The following is a 22,001-nucleotide window of genomic DNA, read 5'->3' as shown; positions in this document are numbered from 1 at the left end:
CTCAAAAAAAAAAAAAATCATAAATCAAAAACATACAAATTAGGATGGATATATCAGGATGTAGCCCCATCGTAAGTCAAGGAGCATCTGTATATCCAGCAGGTACTTTTTTTAATCAGTGGGAACACTCCAGAGAACAACCACTCGCTGTATAGAGCTTGGCAGAGGTAAAGTCGTAACTGCTGGTTGAGTGTGTTGTCTGAATCTGACAAGCCAGACTCCTCTGACTCAAATAAAGTTAGGAAATAGGTTTTGGAGATGAGGTCTTCAGGATAATTCTATTTGGATTAGGTATAGCTACTGGTCAGTCAGATTAGGATTCATCAGCCTATAAAAGGAGAAAATGAGGTTGGTTGCAGTGACTCACTCCTGTAATCCCAGTACTTTGAGAGGCCACGGTGGAATGATCTTCAAGGCCAGGAGTTCTAGACCAGCCTGGGCAACAGAGCAAGACCCAGTCTCTACAAAACAAACAAATAAAAAAAAAAAGGCCAGGCATGGTGGTGCATACCCTGTAGTCTTAGCTACTTGGGAGGCTGAGGTGGGAGGATCTTTTGAGCGCAGGAGTTCAAGGTTTCAGTGAGCTATGATTGTTGCACCACACTCCAGCTTGGGCTACAGAGGGAGACCTTGTCTCCAAAATGAAAAGAAGTATGGCTGCAGGCTACATTCAAACTAAGATCACAACAAAGTGTTGAGTATGTCTGAATGTATGTAGATATGTTTGTGTCTAAGTGTATTTCCACTAGCATGCTAAGGTATGTTTGTGTGTTCTTATATTTCCTCCAGTATGCTAAGTTTTGACACATGCAGGCATCTAACTTGGGTCTTATCTGTCCTTTGCCCAAAGCATAGATTGTAATTGTTCATTCTCAAAAATCCAACTCTTACCTATTTCCCCTTTATTTCAAGGCAGCTGATGGTTACTCTGCAAGGTGTAAGTTTCTCTTTTAAAAACTAAGAGGTCGAGCATGGTGGCTCATACTTGCAGTCTCAGCACGTGGAAGTCTGAGGCGGAAGGATTGCTTGAGCCCACGAGTTCAAGACCAGCCTAGGCAACAAAGTGAGACCCCATCTCACTTTGGAACTCAGGGCTGCAGTGAGCCATGATCACACCACTGCGCTTCATCCTGGGTGACAGAGTGAGACCTGTCTCTTAAAAAAAAAAGAGAGTGTGAGAGAGAAAATGTATATAGATGTTTTAAGGCCAAAGGCTGTGGAAGCCAGGAAGGAAATAGTAGATATGATCTATCATAATTCCGGGTGATAATTAGTTGCACAATAGAGGACAAGTTTTGTTGAGGTGATGATTACAATGGTATTTGTTTCTATCCTGACTTGTTCTAAAAAGCGTTTGTGGCAGCCTGGAGAATGCTGATATGAGCTGAGCTTCTTTATAAACTTACTGATAAGCTTACTGGCTGGCCATCATGTTTATTAACTTAGATTTTTTTTTTAAATAGAAGTAATAATGAGGCCAGGCACCATGGCTCATGCCTATAATCCCGGCACTTTGAGAGGCCAAAGCAGGTGGATCACCTGAGGTCAGCAGTTCAGGATCAGCCTGGGCAACATGGTGAAACCCCGTCACTACTAAAAAACAAAAATTAGTTGGTCGTGGTGGGGCATGCCTATAATCCCAGCTACTCAGGAGGCCAGAGCACAAGAATCGCTTGAACCCAGGAGGTGGAGGTTGCAGTGAGCTGAGATCACGCCATTGCACTCCAGCCTAGGTGAGCCTGGGTGACAGAGCGAGCCTCCATCTCAAAAAAAAAGAAGAAGAAGAAGTAATAATGAGTATAAAATAAAATACAACTTTTCTGGTATTACTGAGTGAATCTGTGTAGAGAATTACATAAAGCACTAGTCAGGTTTAAGTTTTAATTGTGTCTACAGCCAGTCCCCATCTACCCTTCCCCCAACACAGTTACCCCAGAAATCAAACTCCCTAAGACAGCAACCAATGTTTTGGCATTTAATAGATAGTAAACATTTGAAAAGAATGAACATGTGGTTATATAATACTTTGGGGGTAACCTAACTGGAAAGAAAAATTATAAATAGCAGGTGAAACTGATACTAATATGAGTATTCAGATATTCCATTTATTTGATCATTTTCTTTCAGCTAAAAAATTGCCAAAGAATGAACCACAAAATCCAGGAGCAAATTCTGCCAGAGGAAGAGGAGTAGACCTCACCGAACCCACACAACCAACCAGGAGTCAGTGTTGTAGTAACTAAACCTCTAGTTTGAACTAGCTGGAATAGTCTTCTGCTTCCTAAATGTTAATAACAATGGAATTGGAGCATTTAACCAGCCCAGTATGACTTCCAAAAGAAGAGACTTATGATAGAGTCAAGTTTCTAATACAGAATTATTTTAAGTGTTTTGAACTTAATTTTTAATAACATGCATGGGTCCTTCTCACTAATGTTTCAACAATAGGGAAAAAATGAGAACTATGTGGACACTTGTTTCATTGGAAGGTTAGGAGGAATAATTTCTCATCACTAGGAATATAGACAGATGACTGTCTGGACCCACACAGTTAACCAGCCCATTTCTCCACACTGGTACAGTAGTCACCTGTGAAAAAAATTTTGAAACTTACTAATTTGGGCTTTTCAAAAACGTCCTTTTTTTAGAAGGAGATTCTAAAGTTATTTATGATGCTTAGCCGTGGTATTCAGGCAAATGTTCATTTCTCCTGGTATCTGTATTTAAAATGTACATTCCACATTTTAATAAATTAGCCACAAGAAAATAATCCCACATATACAAGGTCGGGCGGTGGGGAAGAGTATTAATGGTATCTTAATTATAGCCAGTCCCATTTTTTTTTTAAATGGGGTAAAAATCAAATGCAATCCCATCTTGTTTTAAGAATTTGAGAACTAATAAATGCACCTTAATGGATAGTGTTCCTTTCAAACGTGAGTTCTTTAACAAAAATGAAATAAACCAGGTGTCTGATTTCCGATTAATCACTGCTGGCCATTACATAGGTTTTGTTGTTTGGGGCAGGGAGGGGGCTTTTGTTCCCTTTTGACATAATATAGTCAATGCACTAACAATTATGTATATTCAAACTTGATTATTTTAAATTCGATCTTCAGCTGTACTGTAAATAGGGTACTGCATTGTAGTCTCCATATCTGTATTACTTTTCTGTAATATTTAAGAGTTGCTTAAAAGTATACAAAATGTACAGTTACTAAAATAGCTAATTATTTCTCTCTCCCCCTTGGACAAGAAGGGGCTTCAGTTGTTCCTCCATGGCTAGAACCATAATAAACAATGTACCCGTAATTTGTAACATAAAGTATTGCAATATGTTAGTAACAATCTTGCAGCCTTCTTTTCCAAAGTTCATTTTATTTTGATCAGTTCAGTATATTGCACTAATTATTTTAGGTATTTTCATTATATGAAAGCTACCATGTGTCAGAGATGATTTAGTCTATTTAAGTGTTGGACTGCTAGGAGAACTTGTACATTTACAATAATGCAGAATTAGGAAAACGGTTCACCAGTGTTTAGTTTTATATTGAGGTGCTCAGGTTGGAATAAAGTGGTATAAAAAGCAAGTATTGGTTTTTCTTTCTTTCTTTTTTTTTTTTTTTTGGCATAAAACAGTGAACATATATAAATTATATGACCTAATATCCGCTTTTATATTTTCTTTACTGTGTTCATAAAATTGCATGTTATTGATGAATCGTCCTAATATCTGGATCATTGAAGAATTGCTTTATGGTATTATATTTTGGTGCTCTGGATAATTGGAACTTTTATTTTTTATGTCAGAAGCTGATACTCACTTCCATTGAGAAATATTACCATAACTGTAATGTTGTCTCTGGAGCCAGCCAGTAAAGCAGCATTTACAAGTTCACGGCTAACGTACTCAGCTGCACCTTCATAGAAACTCTTAGTGCCTGATTCTTTTTCATTTGTTGCCACACCATTGACACTAGTTGGTCTGTCAGTTACTTTTTCACTGCAAGATTTATGATGAGTCGTTTCTGCTGGAAATGTTTCTACATTCTCAGGGTTATAAATGCAGTATTTAGAATAGTTTGAATCGGACAAATTTTCTTTGGAATCTGTAGTTGACACACATCCTTCAGATACAGATTTATACTGAAACAATACGTGGATATTACTTTGTGATTTAGTAAGGTTTGGTTCAATGGTTGAAAAAAGCAGAGGCCCTTTGGATGGTGAAGATTTTTTAGGTATGATAGAACAGTATGTTTCTTTATACATGTGAAATGTTGTCATTGCCAGGGCAGTGACTTCCTCTTTATCCAAAACTTCCCAAAGTCCCTTAGTAGCTAAAATAAGGAATTGACATAGGTCATCTATAGGGACAGAAATAGTTTGAGGTGCTGGGATAATGGACTTTTTCAGCTTGAGATTTCCATGAAATCCAAGTCCTCGTGTAGTTTTTACTTGCCCTTCTACAAGCCCGTATGGTTCATTTGAACTAATGACTGTTCCATTCTGAAGTAGTCTTCTTCTTTCGTTTGTGTTTCGTGTAGTATGTTCTTTGGTTAGGCAAAAACCTTTCCCATTTCTGCACAAGACTGCTTGCACATTACCTGAAAGATTATTTTTTAAAAGAAGAAATTTTTATCCTAGAGATAACCAATTGTATTCAAAATCTGCTAACTTTAGTAAATTCTGTGTTTCAATGCTAAACAGAAAGCAGGCTATGTAAAAGTACTGTTTAAATATGTGTAATATATCACTACTGAATGATTTATAGTAAATGCAGATTCAAACATCATTTTATACCTCATTGTTAAGCAACTTTTAGTGTTTAAAACATTTAGTGTTAACATTACAGATAATGCAAAGTAACTTCTAAATTTTTTAATGAAATGACTTAATATTACTTATATTGGAGAGTCATGAGTTGAACTTTTTTATAGCCAACATATATTCCATCTAGCAGATTTTTAAATGTTTTAAGATAAATGCTTCTTCAATTTAAAACACAAGCTTTGATTTTTTAAAAAAAAACAGAATGACAGTGTGTAACCAGTACAAGTTAAAACTTGAATGTGCTTAGGTCATGGGTGATGAAAACATTAGAATGTCACTATTAATGTTAGGTTGCTATAATGTATAGTTTTTAAAAATTAAGTCAATCATTCCTGTGAAGAAATACATTATTAATGTATTACATGAATAATAGGCAGCCAACATTAAACCCTTTGGTTGGAAACTGAAATCTTAAAAGTTGGTTGTAGGTTGTTCATGGTTCAAATGAATCCATGATGGTATGCTTCATTGAAATCTTACAGTTTAAACAGGATCTGAACAGACTGGCGGGAGATTATATATTACTGTAACTTTTTGTGGAGTATTTTTTAAGAACAACTGAATTTTTTTAGTTAGGAAAAATTGATTTTCCCCAAGTTTTTAGGAATATAATTTTATGTTTTTAAAATTACATATAATTACATATTGTTTTTCTTGGTATGAAATCATTTGTGATTTATAGAAAGTTATTAAACTGTTCTGAGATGGGGTTAATAATATTTGATTATTATACCATCTTTGAGATTTAAAATTTCTGGAATAGAATGCCAAATTTACATAGAATATTCTGGTTTTAAATATGATCCTGTACCTGGGATCATTTAGTTGCTTGCAGGAGGAGTTCAATTCTAGGCCAACAGTTTTATAGCTAAAAGAATTTAGACTTAGAAGGTTGAGGTCCAAGGCCAGGTGTGGTGGCTTACACCTGTAAACGCCACTCTTTGGGAGGCTGAGGCAGGCAAATCACTTGAAGCCAGAAGTTTGAGACCAGCTGGGGCAACATGGCAAAGCCCCATCTGTACTAAAAATACAAAAAAATTAGCCGGGCATGGTGGCGTATGCACGCCTGTAATCCCAGTTACTTGGGAGGCTGAGGCACAAGAACCGCCTCTACACAGGAGGTGGAGGTTGCAGTAAGCTGAAGTCACACCACTGCACTCCAGCCTAGGTGACAGAGCAAGACTCTCTCAAAAAAAAAAAAAAAAGTTGAGGTCCATGCAACTAGTATAGTACTATAGTTGGAAAGCCTAAATTGGTGGCCAGTGTGGTGGCTCATGCCTGTAATTCCAGCACTCTGGGAGGCTGAGGCAGGAGGATCACTTGACCAGACTGGCCAGCATGGCGAAACTCTGTCTCTACTAAATACAAAAATTAGCCGGGCATGATGGTGCACGCCTGTAATCCCAGCTACTCAGGAGGCTGAGGCACAAGAATTGCTTGAACCTGGGAGGCGGAGGTTGCAGTGAGTCGAAATTGCACCACTGCACTTCAGTCTGTGCGACAAAGTGAGACTCAAAAATAGCCTAAATTGGTAAAAGCATTAGTGTCAGATATAGACAGAAACTATTGTCTCATTTATATAATAGGAATTTTTAATAGCTGAGCTACTGGATTGGGACTAAAAGATGATGTTTGTGAAAAATATTTTGGAAACTACATAAATAGTAGTTCTTAAAGGCCATATGGCCCCTCATTTCTTTATAGTGTGGTTATTAATATTGTGTATTAACTTGTCTTACTGTTGATTATTCGACTTAGATTTTGCAGAACATAAGTCAGTAAAATAATGACTTTTGCTGAATTATAAATTATTACTGAATCAGCTAGGCAACATGAAGTGGCACTTAACGTGCCAACTGAGTAAATGGAATTATTAGTGAGTACATATGGTTCAGTACCTCTTAAATTAGAAAAATTTGTACATACACGTGAATTGTGTGGCCATAGCTCTGAAAACAAAAGGGACATAATTTGGCTCAGAATAGTCAAATCCATTCACTTTGTAAATGTTTATTTGCATGTGGCAAGCCAAAAGGCCATTTAGCGAAAAGAAAAAGCATTATTTTCCTAGTATGTGATTTGAAAAGAATTTAAAAGGAATAGTACTTACAATGAAAGGATGGTAAACAGGTTATTTTTATTTTAGTTACCTCTACAGAGAGCTTGACAAGTGTAGCCTTATGCACTATTTACCTTTTTTTTTTTTTCTCCTGTGCTACAGAGTAGGACATACCATGTTGGCCCATTTTATTACTTGTGAACATCCTTTGGGTTCCGCACAATAAAATATTTTAAGAGAAAGGACATTAAATCCTGGTTGCAGTTCTTGCTCTACCTGTTAAAAAGGGAGATAATGCCTTTTTTTTTTTTTTTTTTTTCTTTTGGAGACAGGGTTTCACTCTGTCACCCAGGCTGGAGTGCAGTGGTATGATTACGGCTTACTGCAGTGTTGGCCTCCCTGGGCTCAGGTGATCCTCCCACCTCCGCCTCTGGAGAGCTGGGACTAAAGGCATGTTCCACCACACCCGGCTAATTTCTGCATTTTTTTCGTAGAAACAGGCTTTCGCTATGTTGCCCAGGCTGGTCTCAAACTCCTGGGCTCAAGCGATCCTCCTGCTTTGGTCTCCCAAAATGCTGGGATTATAGGCGCTAGTCACTGCACCTGGCATCGCATTCTTTACCTGTATGAGTGGTGCATGAAGGAAAGGAAAGTGAAGGAGAAGTAGCCAGCGTTTCTTAACTATTTGTGTATATAACCCAGAAAGTAGAGGGTAAATAAGATTCATCAGGAAGACTACTAATGGAACGAACTAAAAAATTAGATATGCAGAGTCAACAGTTTCATTTTGTAACAATGGGCGGCATATGCTGTCAGCTACAAACAGGGTGTTTGAAGTCAAGTGCTATATTAAACTGAAAGCTTGAACATGATAATGAACGAAAGGTTTCCATGAAGATGAGAAATTAGAGGAAGATTATTAAATATCACTGTTATGTCCACGTAGTCTGGAGAAGTGGAGAGGAAGCAGCCTTTGATAGCTTAAGAGAAAGGACATTTGGCTTTTTAAAAAGTTTCTTGGTAACATCTGTTTGGAGGAAATGCGAACAGCTAACCAAGCAATGAACTGTGTTGGAAACCACTACACAATTTTAATCTAAGCATAAATGAATTCAAGTCCTAGACAAAGGTAACAACTTTCAGTATTTGGAGAGATTGCGCTCTTCAGAAAATGTTACCAGAATAAAAATGGAACAGGATTACTGGAAGAGCAACGTGTTTAGGAACAATAATCTTGGGGATTAAAAAGAGCCGCTTTGAGATGATGCTCAAGCCTTTTTAAAGTGGCATAGTCAGGTAAAGTGTTTCTTATGCAGAGGGTAATGATGTGGCTGCCTCCTGCAATTACTGGGTTATCACCAACTTTTGTGAGAAGGAAAAGTCCAGTAAACTTAGGATGAACCCTGGAATCCCAACCAGGGAATTCTAGAGCTGAGTAGGCAATATCAAGATTTTTCTCAGATAAAGCCAGAAAGGTGACTCAGTGTTGATTAGAGCAGGAACGTTTTAAGAAGGAGTGAGAGAAGAGGAAAAGGAACTTTATGTAGTGATCAGAAAAACTCATACCTATATACATGATGGATGAAGCAGGAAAAATAAAAACACACCTAGGATGCACAACGTTGCCCAGGAGTAATAAGGACAGTTTGGTGTAGAAAAACAGTATGGGGAGTGGAAGGATTTAGGAGCCTGACACAGTCAGACTTGAATCCCAAACTTTTGTCTGTGTGGCCTTCATTAGATCACTTTATTTCACTAAGTAACAGTTCTTTACCTGCAGTGTTATTTGTCAAAGTTACTGTGAGACTCAATAAGCTAATTTAAGAGGTAGACACTTAAAGGTTGGTGTTCTAAGAAGAGAAAAGCAGGTAGAGAGGCTATTCAAAAGAAATTGAGGGGAAACGACAAATGTTTCATTTCAGACCCATTTCTAAAAGAACTATAAGAAAATACAAAGTAGAATTACAGGCTTAAGATAAGCAGTGGTAACTTGGAACTTGGGAAAAATTGAAATAGTTACTGGGGAAAGGAAAAATTACAATTATAAAGGAGCATAAGTAAATTAGAATTGCATGTAAATAAGATTAGGGGAAACAGTCTATATCCAGTTTTTCTTCAATGCTCTAGTTTCAGCAAAAGAGGCTGAATTTGTTTAATTTTATGCATGGACAGCAGCTTTGTGACTTCCTAAGAATGGTTATCTTAAGAGCCTCACTCATGTTGAACTAGCTTTCATTGGATGTTCAAAATATCCTTTTGTTTTATAGACATATGATCATGAAACTCATGTCCATTGTTCATTGCTCACCATTGTACCCCTCAAGCCTAACTAGATTATGCACGAGTCTCAACTGTTTATGAAATATTTGTTGAATGTGTTCTCAGAATCAGGTTTGTAAACATGTGAGAGTTCCTTAGCACCACCATCAAAAAAAGGGAGAAGGGGAAGGGAAGGTATATAAAATGTCAGTGTTAAGAATTTGGCTTTTTTCCTGCACAAAATTGAAGGAGATTCTGGAGTTGAATTAGACTTTAGGGGAAAATGGTAGGGGTGGAGATAATTTTAAAAGCAACTTACCAAACTAGTCTGAATGAACACATTTTCACACCCATGGAAACGCATCTAGAGAAGAAAGGCAACTGAGGTCTGCAAATACAGCATTAGCGATTAATGAAGACAGAAAAGTCCACATAAAAATGAAGACACCCTAAAAACAGGAGAGAGCTAGTACTGTTCATTTGAAGTAACCAGACTTCAAGCCTGAAAGACTGGAGTCCTGGCTCACTCACTGGTTATATAACCTAGTATAATGCTTTGATGAGCTTTAGTCTTCTCATGTATTAAAAATGTGATTATCCTTTCCTCACAGATTTTGAAGATCAGATGAAGGAGTGATGTGGCAGTCTTGAGAAGGGAAGGGGGATTCAGGTGACCACTAATTTAAAAATTGTGATAGCCGGGTGTGGTGGCGTAGGCTGTAGGCCTAGCTACTTGGGAGGCTGAGGCAGGAGGACCGCTTGAGGCTAGGGGTTCCAGGCTGCAGTATCCTCTGATTGAGCCTAAGAATAACCACTGCGCTCCTGGCTACATAGCAAAACCTCATCTCAAAAAAAAAAAAAGTGAATAATAGAGAAATAGTGGGTAAAATTGTGCCTGGTCTCTGAATTTACTGTGAGCTTTAGAGACGGAAAGCTAGGACACTAGAAATAAAAGTTTACAGGGCCTCATTAAAAGGAATTATTAACAAATGTACAATCTAGACATAAAGATATTGGAATAACAGATACACCAAAGCACTCAAATATTAAAAAGGAGCAGTAATGAGGCAGTCTGGGTCTCAGATTGACCCTTCCACTGAGAACAAGTAAATATCCTGGTTAATATAGCTGAAGTACAAAATACTCAAGAAGCAGAATGACTAAATTCAGGTATACCAAGAGCAGAAACTAGCTTTTACCTAAGACCATGTATTGAGCCGAATAAATCCACATTAGATTTTCACAAGGTGGCCAGGTGCAGTGGCTCATAACTATAATCCCAGCACTTTGGGAGGCTAAAGCAGGTGGATCACTTAAGGTCAGGAGTGTGAGACCAGCCTGGCCAACATGTTGAAACCCCGTCTTTACATAAAACAAAATTAGCTGGGCTTGGTGGCATGTGCCTGTAATCTTAGCTACTCGGGAGGCTGAGGCAGGAGAATCGCTTGAACCCTGAATCCGGGAGGTGGAGGTTGCAGTGAGCCAAGATCGAGCCACTCCAGTCCAGCCTGGATAACAGAGCAAGACTGTTTCGTTTGTTTGTTTGTTTGTTTTGTTTTGAGACGGAGTCTCACTCTGTCGCCCAGGCTGGAGTGCAGTGGCACGATCTCAGCTCTCTGCCTCCTGGGTTCGAGCAATTCTTTGCCTCAACCTCCCAAGTAGCTGGGATTACAGGTGCCCACCACCACACCTGGCTAATTTTTGTATTTTTTAGTAAAGACGGGGTTTCACCATGTTGGCCAGGCTGGTCTTGAATTCCTGACCTTGTGATCCACCCGCCTCGGCCTCCCAAAGTGCTGGGATTACAGGAGTGAGCCACTGCACCCAACCCAACTCTGTCTTTAAAAAAAAAAAATCACAGGCTTATGAAACAGGAGACAAAACCTAGGGCTTCTCCGAGATGGGGAAGACTAAATGGCTCACCACAACAAAGCTAGGACCCCAAAGGACGATGGCCTCACTGAAACAGTGAACCAAAAATAAACCTATGCCTGTTGCCACCACACAGACTACAGAAAAACTGACTATTTCAGATTATGCCAAAGAGAGAAAGAGGGAAGAAAGGAAGCTACAAAAAACTTGGAACTGGCTTGACATTGTAGCTCACATCTGTAATCCTGTGAGGCAAGGATAATCACATGTTTAATACATGAGAAGATTAAAGCTCATCAAAGCATCAAAGCACTTTGGGAGGCCAAGATGGGAGGATCACTTGAGTCCAAGAGTTCGAGACCAGCCTGGGCAACATAACAACACCCCATCTCTACAAAACAAAGAATGTGAAACCACCAACCTTCACGTATTTGTAGTCTGAAAGCCTCAAATGGATCACTTAGTACATATTGATAGTGTCAACAGGCAGACACGAGGCAGGAGCAAATGCAGTACTCTGGATGACACATCTCTCACATAATTCCCCAAAACATAAATTATATGGAATTTCTTATCTTTCTGGTCAAGATACAATAACAGTGACTGGATTTACACTTTCATCTGTTTTGAAGAGACAGAGCCAAGAGTCCAGGGAAACCAATGCAGCTAGAGCTTGCTGAGGACAGAATACCAGAGAGAAAAGAGCTTACATCTGGAATTCTAGAGAATTCCAGATACCTTTCGAGGGTCTTTCTCTAGTGGGTCTTTCTCAAGTGTTTAGATGGGTACTGGTGAATACATGTGTGGGTGGAAACTGGGAAAAGAAGCATTTGAAAAGGATTAGAGGGAGCATTGCTGAGGACTCATAGGGCTGGTAGAATAATTCCTGTTCCAACCAGGCAGACTGAAAAGATATTAATTCAGGAATCATTAGGTAGCATGCTTAGGAAGGTTTTGCCTCAGTAGCAGAGAATAATTAGACCCAAACTCAACACTGCCCTGGACTTGCCTGATAAATTAAAAAAACAGGATCTAAAAGGATCAAACTATTTCCAAGTAATTTCATCCCAAAACAAAGCTCAAGACAATATATCCAAAAACACACATTTACTCCTAACGCCCACAACCTGTCAATGTGTTCTTATTGGGGAAAAAAAAATAGTTTTTGCAGTTGTAGTTAAGGATCTCAAAATGACAGCATTTTGGATTATCCAGGTGGGCCCGAATTCCAATGAGAAATGTCTTTATAAGAGATACGCAGAGTAGAGACACACGGGCAGAACAGTAAAATGCCATGTGAAAATCAAGGCAGGGACTGGAATTACACAGCTGTGGGTGAGGGAATGCCTGGAGCTACCGTAAGCTGGAAGACCCAAGGAAGGATTCTACCCTAGAAGAGGCATGGCCCTGTGAACACCTTGACTTCAGGCATCTGGCAAGTAGTATCTTTTCATACCACAGTGGAATAGAACTGTAATAGCGAGAGGAACATTGGAAATTGTACAAACACATGGAAATTAAACAACATGCTCCTCAACAATCATAGGGTCAATGAAGAAATTAAAAAGGAAATCAAAAACTTCTTGAAACAAATGAAAATCAAAACATAGCATACCAAAACCTATGGGATGCAGCAAAAGTGATACTAATAGGGAAATTTATAGTAATAAACTCCAAATAAACAACATAACAATGCACCACAAGAAACTAGAAAGCCAGGACAAACCAAACTCAATAGAAGGGAGAAAAATAAAGATCAGAGCAGAATTAACCAAGATAGACACTAAAAAATACACATAGGATCAGGTAAACAAAAGGTCATTTTTATGAAAAGATTTTAAAAGTCAATAAACCATTAGCTAGCCTAAACAAGAAAAAAGAGAGAAAATCCCAAAAAAAAAAAAAAAAAAAAAAAAAACCAGAAATGAAAAAGGAGACATTACAACAGATGCCACTGAAAAACAAAAGATCACTAGGGACTGTTACAAACAATGATACCCTAACAAATTAGAAAACCTAGAGGAAATGGATAAACATAAACACCTGGACACATACAACCCTACCAAGACTGAACCAGGAGGAAATAGAAAACCTGAACAGACCAATAACAAGTAGCAGGATTGAGTCAGTAATAAAAAGTCCCCCAAATGAAAAGCCCAGGACCAGATGGCTTCACTGCTGAATTCTACCAAACTCATAAAAAAGAATTAACACCAATTCTTCTCAAACTATTTCAGAAAATTGAAGAGAAAGGAAATCTTTTTAACTCATTCCACAAGCCCAGCATTACCTGAATACCAAAATCAGATAAGACACAACAATAAAGAAGAAAACTATAGGCCAATATCCCTGATGAATGTAGATGTGAAAATCCTCAACAAAATACTAGCAAGCTGAATCAAAAAACACATATATTTTTTAAAGCACCATGATCAAGTGGGATTTATTCCAGGGATGCAAGGATGGTTCACACAGAAATCAATAAATGTGAAGCTTCGTGCAGAGGCAGTATCATAGCCAGTGAGGTTTAGCCACGGTGTGATTACTGCTAATTGAAAACTTTTCCCCATAGCCCACTGTGATGACTTGTAATACAGTCAGCATTAAAAATAAGATAAATATGACACATTACCAACAGAATGAAGGAGAAATACCATATGATTATCTCAATAGATAGCCAAAAATTTTTTGGATAAAATTTAACATCTCTTCATGATAAAACTTCTCAACAAATTAGGCATAGAAGAAACACATCTTAACATATGAAAGGCCCTGCTATGGTATGTATTTTTGTTCCCTCCAAACATCATGTTGAAATTTTATCAACAATGTTGGAGATGGGTTCTGATATATGTTTGAGTCATGGGGACAGATTCCACTACTGAGTATGATAAATAGCCCACCGTGATGACTTGTAATACAGTCAGCATTAAAAATAAAATAAATATGACACAAGAATGAAGGAGAAATACCATATGATTATCTCAATAAATGCCCCCCAAACTTTTCTGATAAAATTCGCTTCTCTTCATGATAAAAATTCTCAACAAATTAGGCATAGAAGAAACATATCTCAACATAATAAAGGCCCTGCTATGGTATGTATTTTTGTTCCCCCCAAACATCATCTTGAAATTTTATCAACAATGTTGGAGATGGGGTCTAACAGATATTTGAGTCATGGGGAGCAGATCCCACTACTGAGTATGTAGCCAATGGATATCAAGGAGATACCTGTACCCCCACATTTTATGCAGCACTATTCACAATAGTAAAGATGCAGGGTCAACAATGTCCATCAGTAGATGAATGGATAAAGAAAATGTAGTATATGTACACAATGGAATACTATTAAGCCATGAAAAAGAAGGAAATTCTTTCATTTGTAGCAACATGGATGGAACTGAGGACATAATGTTAAGTGAAATAAGCCAGACTCAGAAAGACAAACATTACTTGTTCTCTTTCATATGTGGATCCTAAAAATTGTTGATCTCAATGAGGTAAAGCAGAATGATGGTTACCAAAGATTGGGAAAGGTTGGGGACGGGGCAGGAGGAGATAAAGTTAAGTTGGTTAATAAGTACAAACAGGCTGGACGCAGTGACTCACCCCTGTAATCCCAGCACTTTTGGGAGGCTGTGGTGGGTGGTTCACAAGGTCAGGAGTTCGAGACCAGCCTGACCAACATGTTGAAACCCTGTCTCTACTAAAAATACAAAAATTAGGCTGGGCGTGGTGGCTCACGTCTATAATCCTAGCATTTTGGGAGGCAGAGGAGGGTGGGTCACCTCAGGTCAGGAGTTTGGGATCAGCCTGGCCAACATGGTGAAACCCTGTCTTTTCTAAAAATACAAAAATTAGCCAGGTGTGGTGGCGTGCACCTGTAATCCCAGCTACTCAGAAGGCTGAGGCAGGAGAATGGCTTGAACCCGGGAGGCGGAGGTTGCAGTGAGCCAAGATGGTGCCACTGCACTCCAGCCTAGGTAACAGAGTGAGACTCCATCTCAAAAAATAAAAAAGGTACAGACATTCAGTCAGAGACAGGGAACTGTATATCTTAAAATAGCTAGAAGAGTTGAAGTGTTCCCAACACAAAGAAATAATACACATTTCAGGTGATGAATATTTTAAATACCCTGATTTGGTCATTACATATTATATGCATATATCAAAATACCACATGTACCCCATAAATATTTATAATTATTATGTATCAATAAAATAGATAAACATTTTTTAAAAGAATGTGAGTCTGGCAGTACCTTTTTCCACATGCACAAATTCAACATTTATTCAGTGGTTTCATCATTGAACTCATACTTCATTATAAGTTAAGAATTTTTTTTAATTCTAGAGTTATGACATTGATATTTTATGAATTTTATAAAAGGAAACCTAATTCCCTCACTATAATTAATCCTGTTCTATAAAATACAAAATAATTCTTGAAAATTTTGTGTAAAAAATTTTTTTATGGCTGGAAGTCATTTAAAGTTCTTTCTTACAGGAGTACTTTTGTAGCTAAATCATGACCTCAGGTTCTCTCTTTTACAATTTGAATTGTTTTTACCCATGTGTCTTTCTATTAAAATGCAACATGCCTAGATGCAAACAGTTTAACACCATTGTATAGGCCTGGAAATTAAATCCCATTGTTGGACCTGGAGATTAGAACCAATCAATCAGCAGTGTATCTAGATTTTTTTTATTTTTTTTTTTTGAGATGGAGTCCTGACTCCTGCTCTGTTACCAGGCTGGAGAGCAGTGGTGCCATCTCGGCTCACTGCCACCTCCGCCTCCTGGATTCAAGCCATTCTCCTGCCACAGTCTCCCGATGTAGCTGGGATTACAGGCATGCGCCACCACGCCCAGCTAATTTTTGTATTTTTAGTAGAGATGGGGTTTCACCATGTTGGCCAGGATGGTCTTGATCTCCTGACCTCATGATCCGCCCGCCTTGGCCTCTCAAAGTGCTGATTACAGGAGTCAGCCACTGCGCCTGGCCATTTATTTTTTTTTCTGGAGACAGAGTCTCACTTCATTGCCCAGTCTGGAGTGCAGTGGTGTGATCTCAGCTCACTGCAGCCTCTGCCTCCCAGGCTCAAGCGATTCTCCTGCCTTAGCCTCCCGAGTAGCTGGGGTTACAGGTGCCTGCCACGTCCAGCTAATTTTTTTTATTTTTTATTTTTGTATTTTTAGTAGAGATGGGGTTTCACCATGTTGGCCAGGCTGGTCTCAAACTCCTGACCCGAGGTGATCTACCCACCTTGGCCTCCCAAAGTGCTGGCATTACAGGTGTGAGCCACCACCCCCGGCCGTGTCTAGACATTTAATGACAGTATCCACTTATTGAATATGTCATAATTTGTCACCTTAATTTTACAAAGACTCTTACAATTAATGATAACTTCTATAGGGGTCCCAATTCCAAGAATATGGGTCAGTTCACAGATTGGCCTTAAATCTGTAATGATTATGTCTATGAACTATTTGGAAACTCAGCATAGAGCCTGAGAAATGACAAAGACTCTGAGGCAGTGGACATGCACTTAGCTTTCTTGGTGTTGTTTAGTCTGGAGTCCTTGACATTTCAGGCTCAGAACCAGGCTGGATCAGAAACAGGCTGACTTTCTGGGGCCTTGACATTCGTTGTAGTATTCTTTGTGATTATCTGGCCTTGCAACACTGTCTCTGCCACAAAGTCCCACTCGCTGAGGCCCAGCCTCCTCAGGCTTTGGAAACAATCCCCTTAAGAGGTAATATCATATGGCAGGACTGATTTCCAACTCCAATTCCTGTTACTTCTGAGACCTTGAACAAATTATCTCACATTTTTTAGCTTTAATTTCTCATCTGAAACGTTGGGTTAACAATACTTAGATATCACTAGATGTCAAAGTTATTGTAAGACTAGAAGAGGAAATTACTCCGTATTCAATATTCAGTAAGCGGACACTATCATTAATAATAATTCTATCTATGAAAAGGGTAGTAGAACTGTAGTTAAGTATCTCACAGAACTCAGTGTGGAACTCATGTCAATTCTGCTAAAAAGTTTTACCTCTGAGCTTTCCATTTTGGCAAATTCCTTAACTTCCTGAAATAACTTTTAAACAACACAGGTAACTTCTTTAAGAAGAGAATACATGCTCATAAAACTGAGGCATGAACTATTATTCTCTCTGAGATGAAATAGATGCTACTTGGCCAGTGAGCATGAGAATGACCTATAGCAAATACACTTATCAGAGTAACTGACCAATTTAAACAACTACACTAACAATGAGCAAACAACTTTCCATTTTTCTGAAAAGAGGAAGTGTACAAAATGTTTTTAATTTTGTTCAGGTTTAAGCATATGTAGTATCTTTGCTTTTCATCTTTATCAGCAACTCTATTGCTACCCCTTTGGGAAAATGTAACATATTTGTTACATTATATCATATCTGTGCCTGTTTGAAAAATAATTACAATATTTTTGTGCCTGCAATCTGCACTTAAATTGTGGTTATTTGTTGCTTCTTATATTGATCAGCGCAATTTCTAGGCACTAATAAGTCGCTAAATAATAAATCATAAAAAAATTCTGGAAGCATGAGGGGTTTTGCTGCAAGGAACCAAAATATAAAGGCATTATTTGGTGCTATTCAATGTACATACCAGTGTTTGCAACATGTAATATTCCAGGAAATATTTGTGGCATCTCCTGGGAAGTGGAGCTCTCTGCCGATCCATCATGGTTGTTTCTTCTTTTCCAATTTTTATGAACATAAGGACTTTTAGGTTTGCCTTCCAATATACAAGTAACTGCAGAGCAGCCACTCCATTGAACCCTAGACACTTCTTTTCTTCCAAGACGTAAAAGCCTATCCATTCTCCAAAATGCTTTTGCAAAGGCTTTGTGTATGTCCTCATACTCACGCCTCACTGCTTCTGTTTTGTTTATGGCAGAAAAGAGATCTTCTATTGCTGTGTATTCTTCTCTAAACACAGTGTAAAAGGAATTGATTATTTGTTGCTCATCAGTTGTCATTTGGTAAGAAGGATCAAATTTGGAAAGCTGATGGAGGAGTAAAACTGGGAGTTCCATGGATGTCAACTCTGCCGCTGAGGCACCATGATGTCCATCGAACAAACCGAAAAAACACACATTAGGTTTATTACCAAAATTACTCACTACAGTGAATTTATCATTCATGTCAGCTTTCCATGTAGAATTCCTGTCTTCACAAATGCCCACTCCTTTAATTAATAGATGACGTATTTTTTGAGAATATATGACACTCCTGTCAATGTTATCAAAAATCTTATAGTATGCTGGTATTTTTTTTTTCCAAAGCAGCTCAAAAGCATTATTAATGCTCTGTAGGGTTTTTTCAGTGAACATAAAAGATGACAATAGTTTAGAAATCATGAACTGTCTCTGAACAGTAATCACTGAGGGCTGTGGTTTCTTTCCACCCATCCACTGGAAACCCAGCGTGGCCAGAGCTACATGTTGCTTCTTATGGAGAAAAATACCAGTTAAGTCAATTTCGTGCTTGCATATGGAACAGGGTAATGTGGTCGCTTGCTCATAGACCTGCTCCTCTTCATGGCGTTTGGTGTGTCTCACTGGTCTTGGCTTTTTCTTTCTAAAACGTTTTCTTTTGGGTAAAAGTGAAATATCCACATATGAATCAAATGTTGATGTTTTCATATTCCATTCTCTTGATTTCCAAAACACCCTGCAAACAGGATGAAAGATATTTACATGCCAGGATGATGCAGTGAAAATCTCTTCAAGCAGGCTCTTATCATTGCAATTTGATTTGGCTCCTCACAATCTTATATAAGCCTAGGATTAAATATTCTGAGTCATATTCCTCAAAAAACATGTAAGTACTCAATTAATTGGTGATTGACCTGTGTCTGCCTGAAATAAATTAGGCAAAAATTCCAAAGAGTCAGCCAGACATCTAAGCAAATGCTCAGAGAAATCAGCACAATATTTTACCTTAGGCATGTGAAAGTATATATTTGAGACCTGCGATTCTGATTTCTAATATGGACAAACAGTCATGTATTGCATAATGATGTTTCAGGCAATGATGGACCATATGCAATGGTGGTACCACAAGATTATAATGGAGCCAAAAAATTCCTATTGCCTAGTGACATTATTGTTGTCTCAATGACATAAAGTGCTACATGTCACTTATGTTTTTGTGTTGATGCTGGTATCAACAAACCTAATATGCTGCCAGTCAAATAAAAGTATAGCAAATACAAGGCCAGGCATGGTGGCTCACGCCTGTAATTCCAACACTTTAGGAGGCCGAAGTGGGCGGATCACTTGCAGTCAGGAGTTCAAGACCAGCCTGGCCAACATGGTGAAACCCCGTCTCTACTAAAAATACAAAAATTAGGCCGGCCCGGTGGCTCACACCTGTAATCCCAGCACTTCGGGAGGCCAAGGCGGACGGATCACAGGGTCAGGAGTTCAAGACCAGCCTCACCAACATGGTGAAACCCCATCTCTACTAAAAATACAAAAAATTAGCTGGGCATGGTGGTGAGTGCCTATAATCCCAGCTACTTGGGAGGCTGAGGCAGGAGAATCACTTGAACCTGGGAGGCAGAGGTTACAGTGAGCCGAGATGGTGCCACTGCACTCCAGCCTGGGTGACAGAGCAAGACTCCATCTCAAAAAGAAGAAAAAAAAGTATAGCAAATACAAGATATGTACAGAACATAATACCTGATAATGATAAATGACTATGTGACTGGCTTATGTGTTTATGATAGTATACTTTTTTATCGTTATTTTAGAGTGAACTCCTTATATTAGAAAAAAATTAACTGTGAAACAACCTCAGGCCCTCCAGGAGGTATTCCAGAAGGTGTTGCTAACATAGATGACAACTCCGTGTGTTGTTGCTCCTGAAGACCTTCCAGTGGGACAAGATGTGGAGGGGAAAGACAGTGATAATCCCAACTCTGTGTAGGCCAAGGTGTGTATTGTAGGTTGTTTTTTATTTTTATTTTTATTTTTTTTTTGAAAAAGGTTAAAACATTTTAAACAAAATTTAACAATAATTTTAGTTAAATTTTTTAATAAAAATAAAATTTAACTGGGTGCTATGGCTCACAGCTGTAATCCCAACACTTTGGGAGGTCGAGACGGGTAGATCACATGAGGTCAGGAGTTCGAGACCAGCCTGGCCAATATGGCAAAACCCCGTTTCTACTAAAAATACAGAAAATTAGCTGAGCGTGGTGGCTCATGCCTGTAATCCCAGCTACTTGGGAGGCTGAGGCAGGAGAATTGCTTGAACCCAGGAGGCAGGAGGCAGAGGCTGCAGTGAGCAGAGATCGTGCCACTGCACTCCAGCCTGGGTGACAGAGTGAGAATCCATCTCAAAAGATAAATAAGTAAATAATTTAAAATGTTAATTAAAAAATTAAAAACAGAAAAAAGCTCTTAGAATAAGGAAATAAAGCAAGTAGTTTTTGTATAGCTGTACAATGTGTTTGCCTTTTAAGCCAAATGTTACAAAAGAATCAAAAAGTTCTAAAAATTAAAACGTTTACAAAGTAAAAAGTTACTGTAAGCTAAGGTTAATTTATTACTGAAGAAAAAATATTGTTTCCAAGTTTAGTGTAAGCTAAGTGTACAGGGTTTATAAGGTCTGCAGTAGCGTGCAATAATGTGCTAGACCTTCACACTCACCACTCACTCATTGACACCCAGAGGGACTTGCAGTCCTGCAAGCTTTATTCATGGTAAGTGCCCTATTTTAAAATGTTGCATTTTTTACTCTTTGTACAATACTTTATTGTACCTCTTCTGTGTTTAGGTACACAATACTTTCCATGTGTTACAGTTGCCTACGGTATTCACTACAGTACCACACCCGTACAGGTTTGTAGCCTAGGAGCGATAGGCTATACCATATAGCCTAGGTATTAGTGGGCTGCACCATCTAGGTTTGTGTAAGTACACTCTGTGACGTTCACACAGCCATGAAATTGCCTATCGATACACTTCTCAGAAAGTATCCCCATCGTTAAGTGATGCATGATTGTAATTACTTTTGTGCTGCATTTTGTCTGCCTTAAAACACTTTTGTTCTAATTAGAGGGTTCACAAGAAAATGAATGGATTATGCCAAAACCAAGCAGAATAAGGAAAAGAACTGACAGTAAGGACAGAATTTTTTTAAAAACTACAACGAACAGGTATGGGCTGAGGATAGGAAAGAAAAGATGTAGAGCTGGATGATACATTTCTGGAGAGCAGGCATCATTTTCTACCCCTTCCTATCAGAAACATCTAGCACTGTACTCAGCACCTGGGGCCATTTTTATCCATTTCATGCACAATTTCTAGGGCATGAGATATTTCCAAGGGTCTATGAAAAGTTAGAGACCAGAAAAAAAATGCTTTGGTTACAAAATATTTTAAAACTTGATAAAAATCAAAGTTGGCTGGGTGCAGTGGTTTATACCTGTAATCCCAGCACTTTGGGAGGTCGAGGTAGGGAAATCACTTGAGGTCAGGAGTTTCAGACCAGCCTGTGCAACATAGTGAGGCCTTGTCTCTATTAACAATTAAAAAAAAAAAAAAAGCCAGGTGCGATGGTATGCATGCCTGTAGTCCGAGCTACTCAGGAGGCTGAGGTGGGAGGATCGCTTGAGCCCGGGAGGTGGAAGCTGCAGTGAGCCATGATTGTACCACCACACTCCAGCCTGGGCTACAGATCGAGACGCTGTCTCAAAAATAAATAAATAAAGTAACTTTATATATATATATATAGAGAGAGAGAGAGAGAGAGAGAGACAGAGAGAGAGAGAGAGAGAGAGAGACGGAGTTTCACTCTTGCTGCCCAGGCTGGAGTACAATGGTGCAATCTCGGCTCACTGCAACCTCCGCCTCCCGGGTTCAAGCGATTCTCCTGCCTCAGCCTCCCAAGTAGCTGGGATTACAGGCATT

General features: G+C 38.7%; 2 protein-coding genes across 3 annotated transcripts in view; one reads left to right on the top strand and one right to left on the bottom strand.

Annotated features, from left to right (window-relative positions):
- The window catches only part of RAB5A (RAB5A, member RAS oncogene family), a 42,349-nt gene extending 38,759 nt beyond the window's left edge, over positions 1–3,590 (top strand). For both annotated transcript variants that reach the window (XM_011968449.1, XM_011968448.1), the window contains exon 6: positions 2,128–3,590. In XM_011968449.1, the coding sequence (XP_011823839.1) occupies positions 2,128–2,243 (116 nt within the window). In that variant the 3' untranslated portion in view covers positions 2,244–3,590. The remainder of the gene's footprint in view (positions 1–2,127) is intronic.
- Positions 3,591–3,645: 55 nt separating this feature from the next.
- The window catches only part of PP2D1 (protein phosphatase 2C-like domain containing 1), a 24,233-nt gene continuing 5,877 nt past the window's right edge, over positions 3,646–22,001 (bottom strand). Inside the window, exons 2-3 of the mRNA XM_011968450.1 lie at positions 17,687–18,753; positions 3,646–4,607 (exon numbers count right to left, since the gene is read on the bottom strand). Of these exons, the coding sequence (XP_011823840.1) occupies positions 3,802–4,607; positions 17,687–18,753 (1,873 nt within the window). The 3' untranslated portion in view covers positions 3,646–3,801. The remainder of the gene's footprint in view (positions 4,608–17,686; positions 18,754–22,001) is intronic.

The sequence above is a fragment of the Mandrillus leucophaeus genome, unplaced genomic scaffold, assembly GCF_000951045.1.
Source record: "Mandrillus leucophaeus isolate KB7577 unplaced genomic scaffold, Mleu.le_1.0 Scaffold843, whole genome shotgun sequence".
Lineage (NCBI taxonomy): Eukaryota > Metazoa > Chordata > Mammalia > Primates > Cercopithecidae > Mandrillus > Mandrillus leucophaeus.
This window is presented reverse-complemented; position numbering and strand designations above follow the sequence as displayed.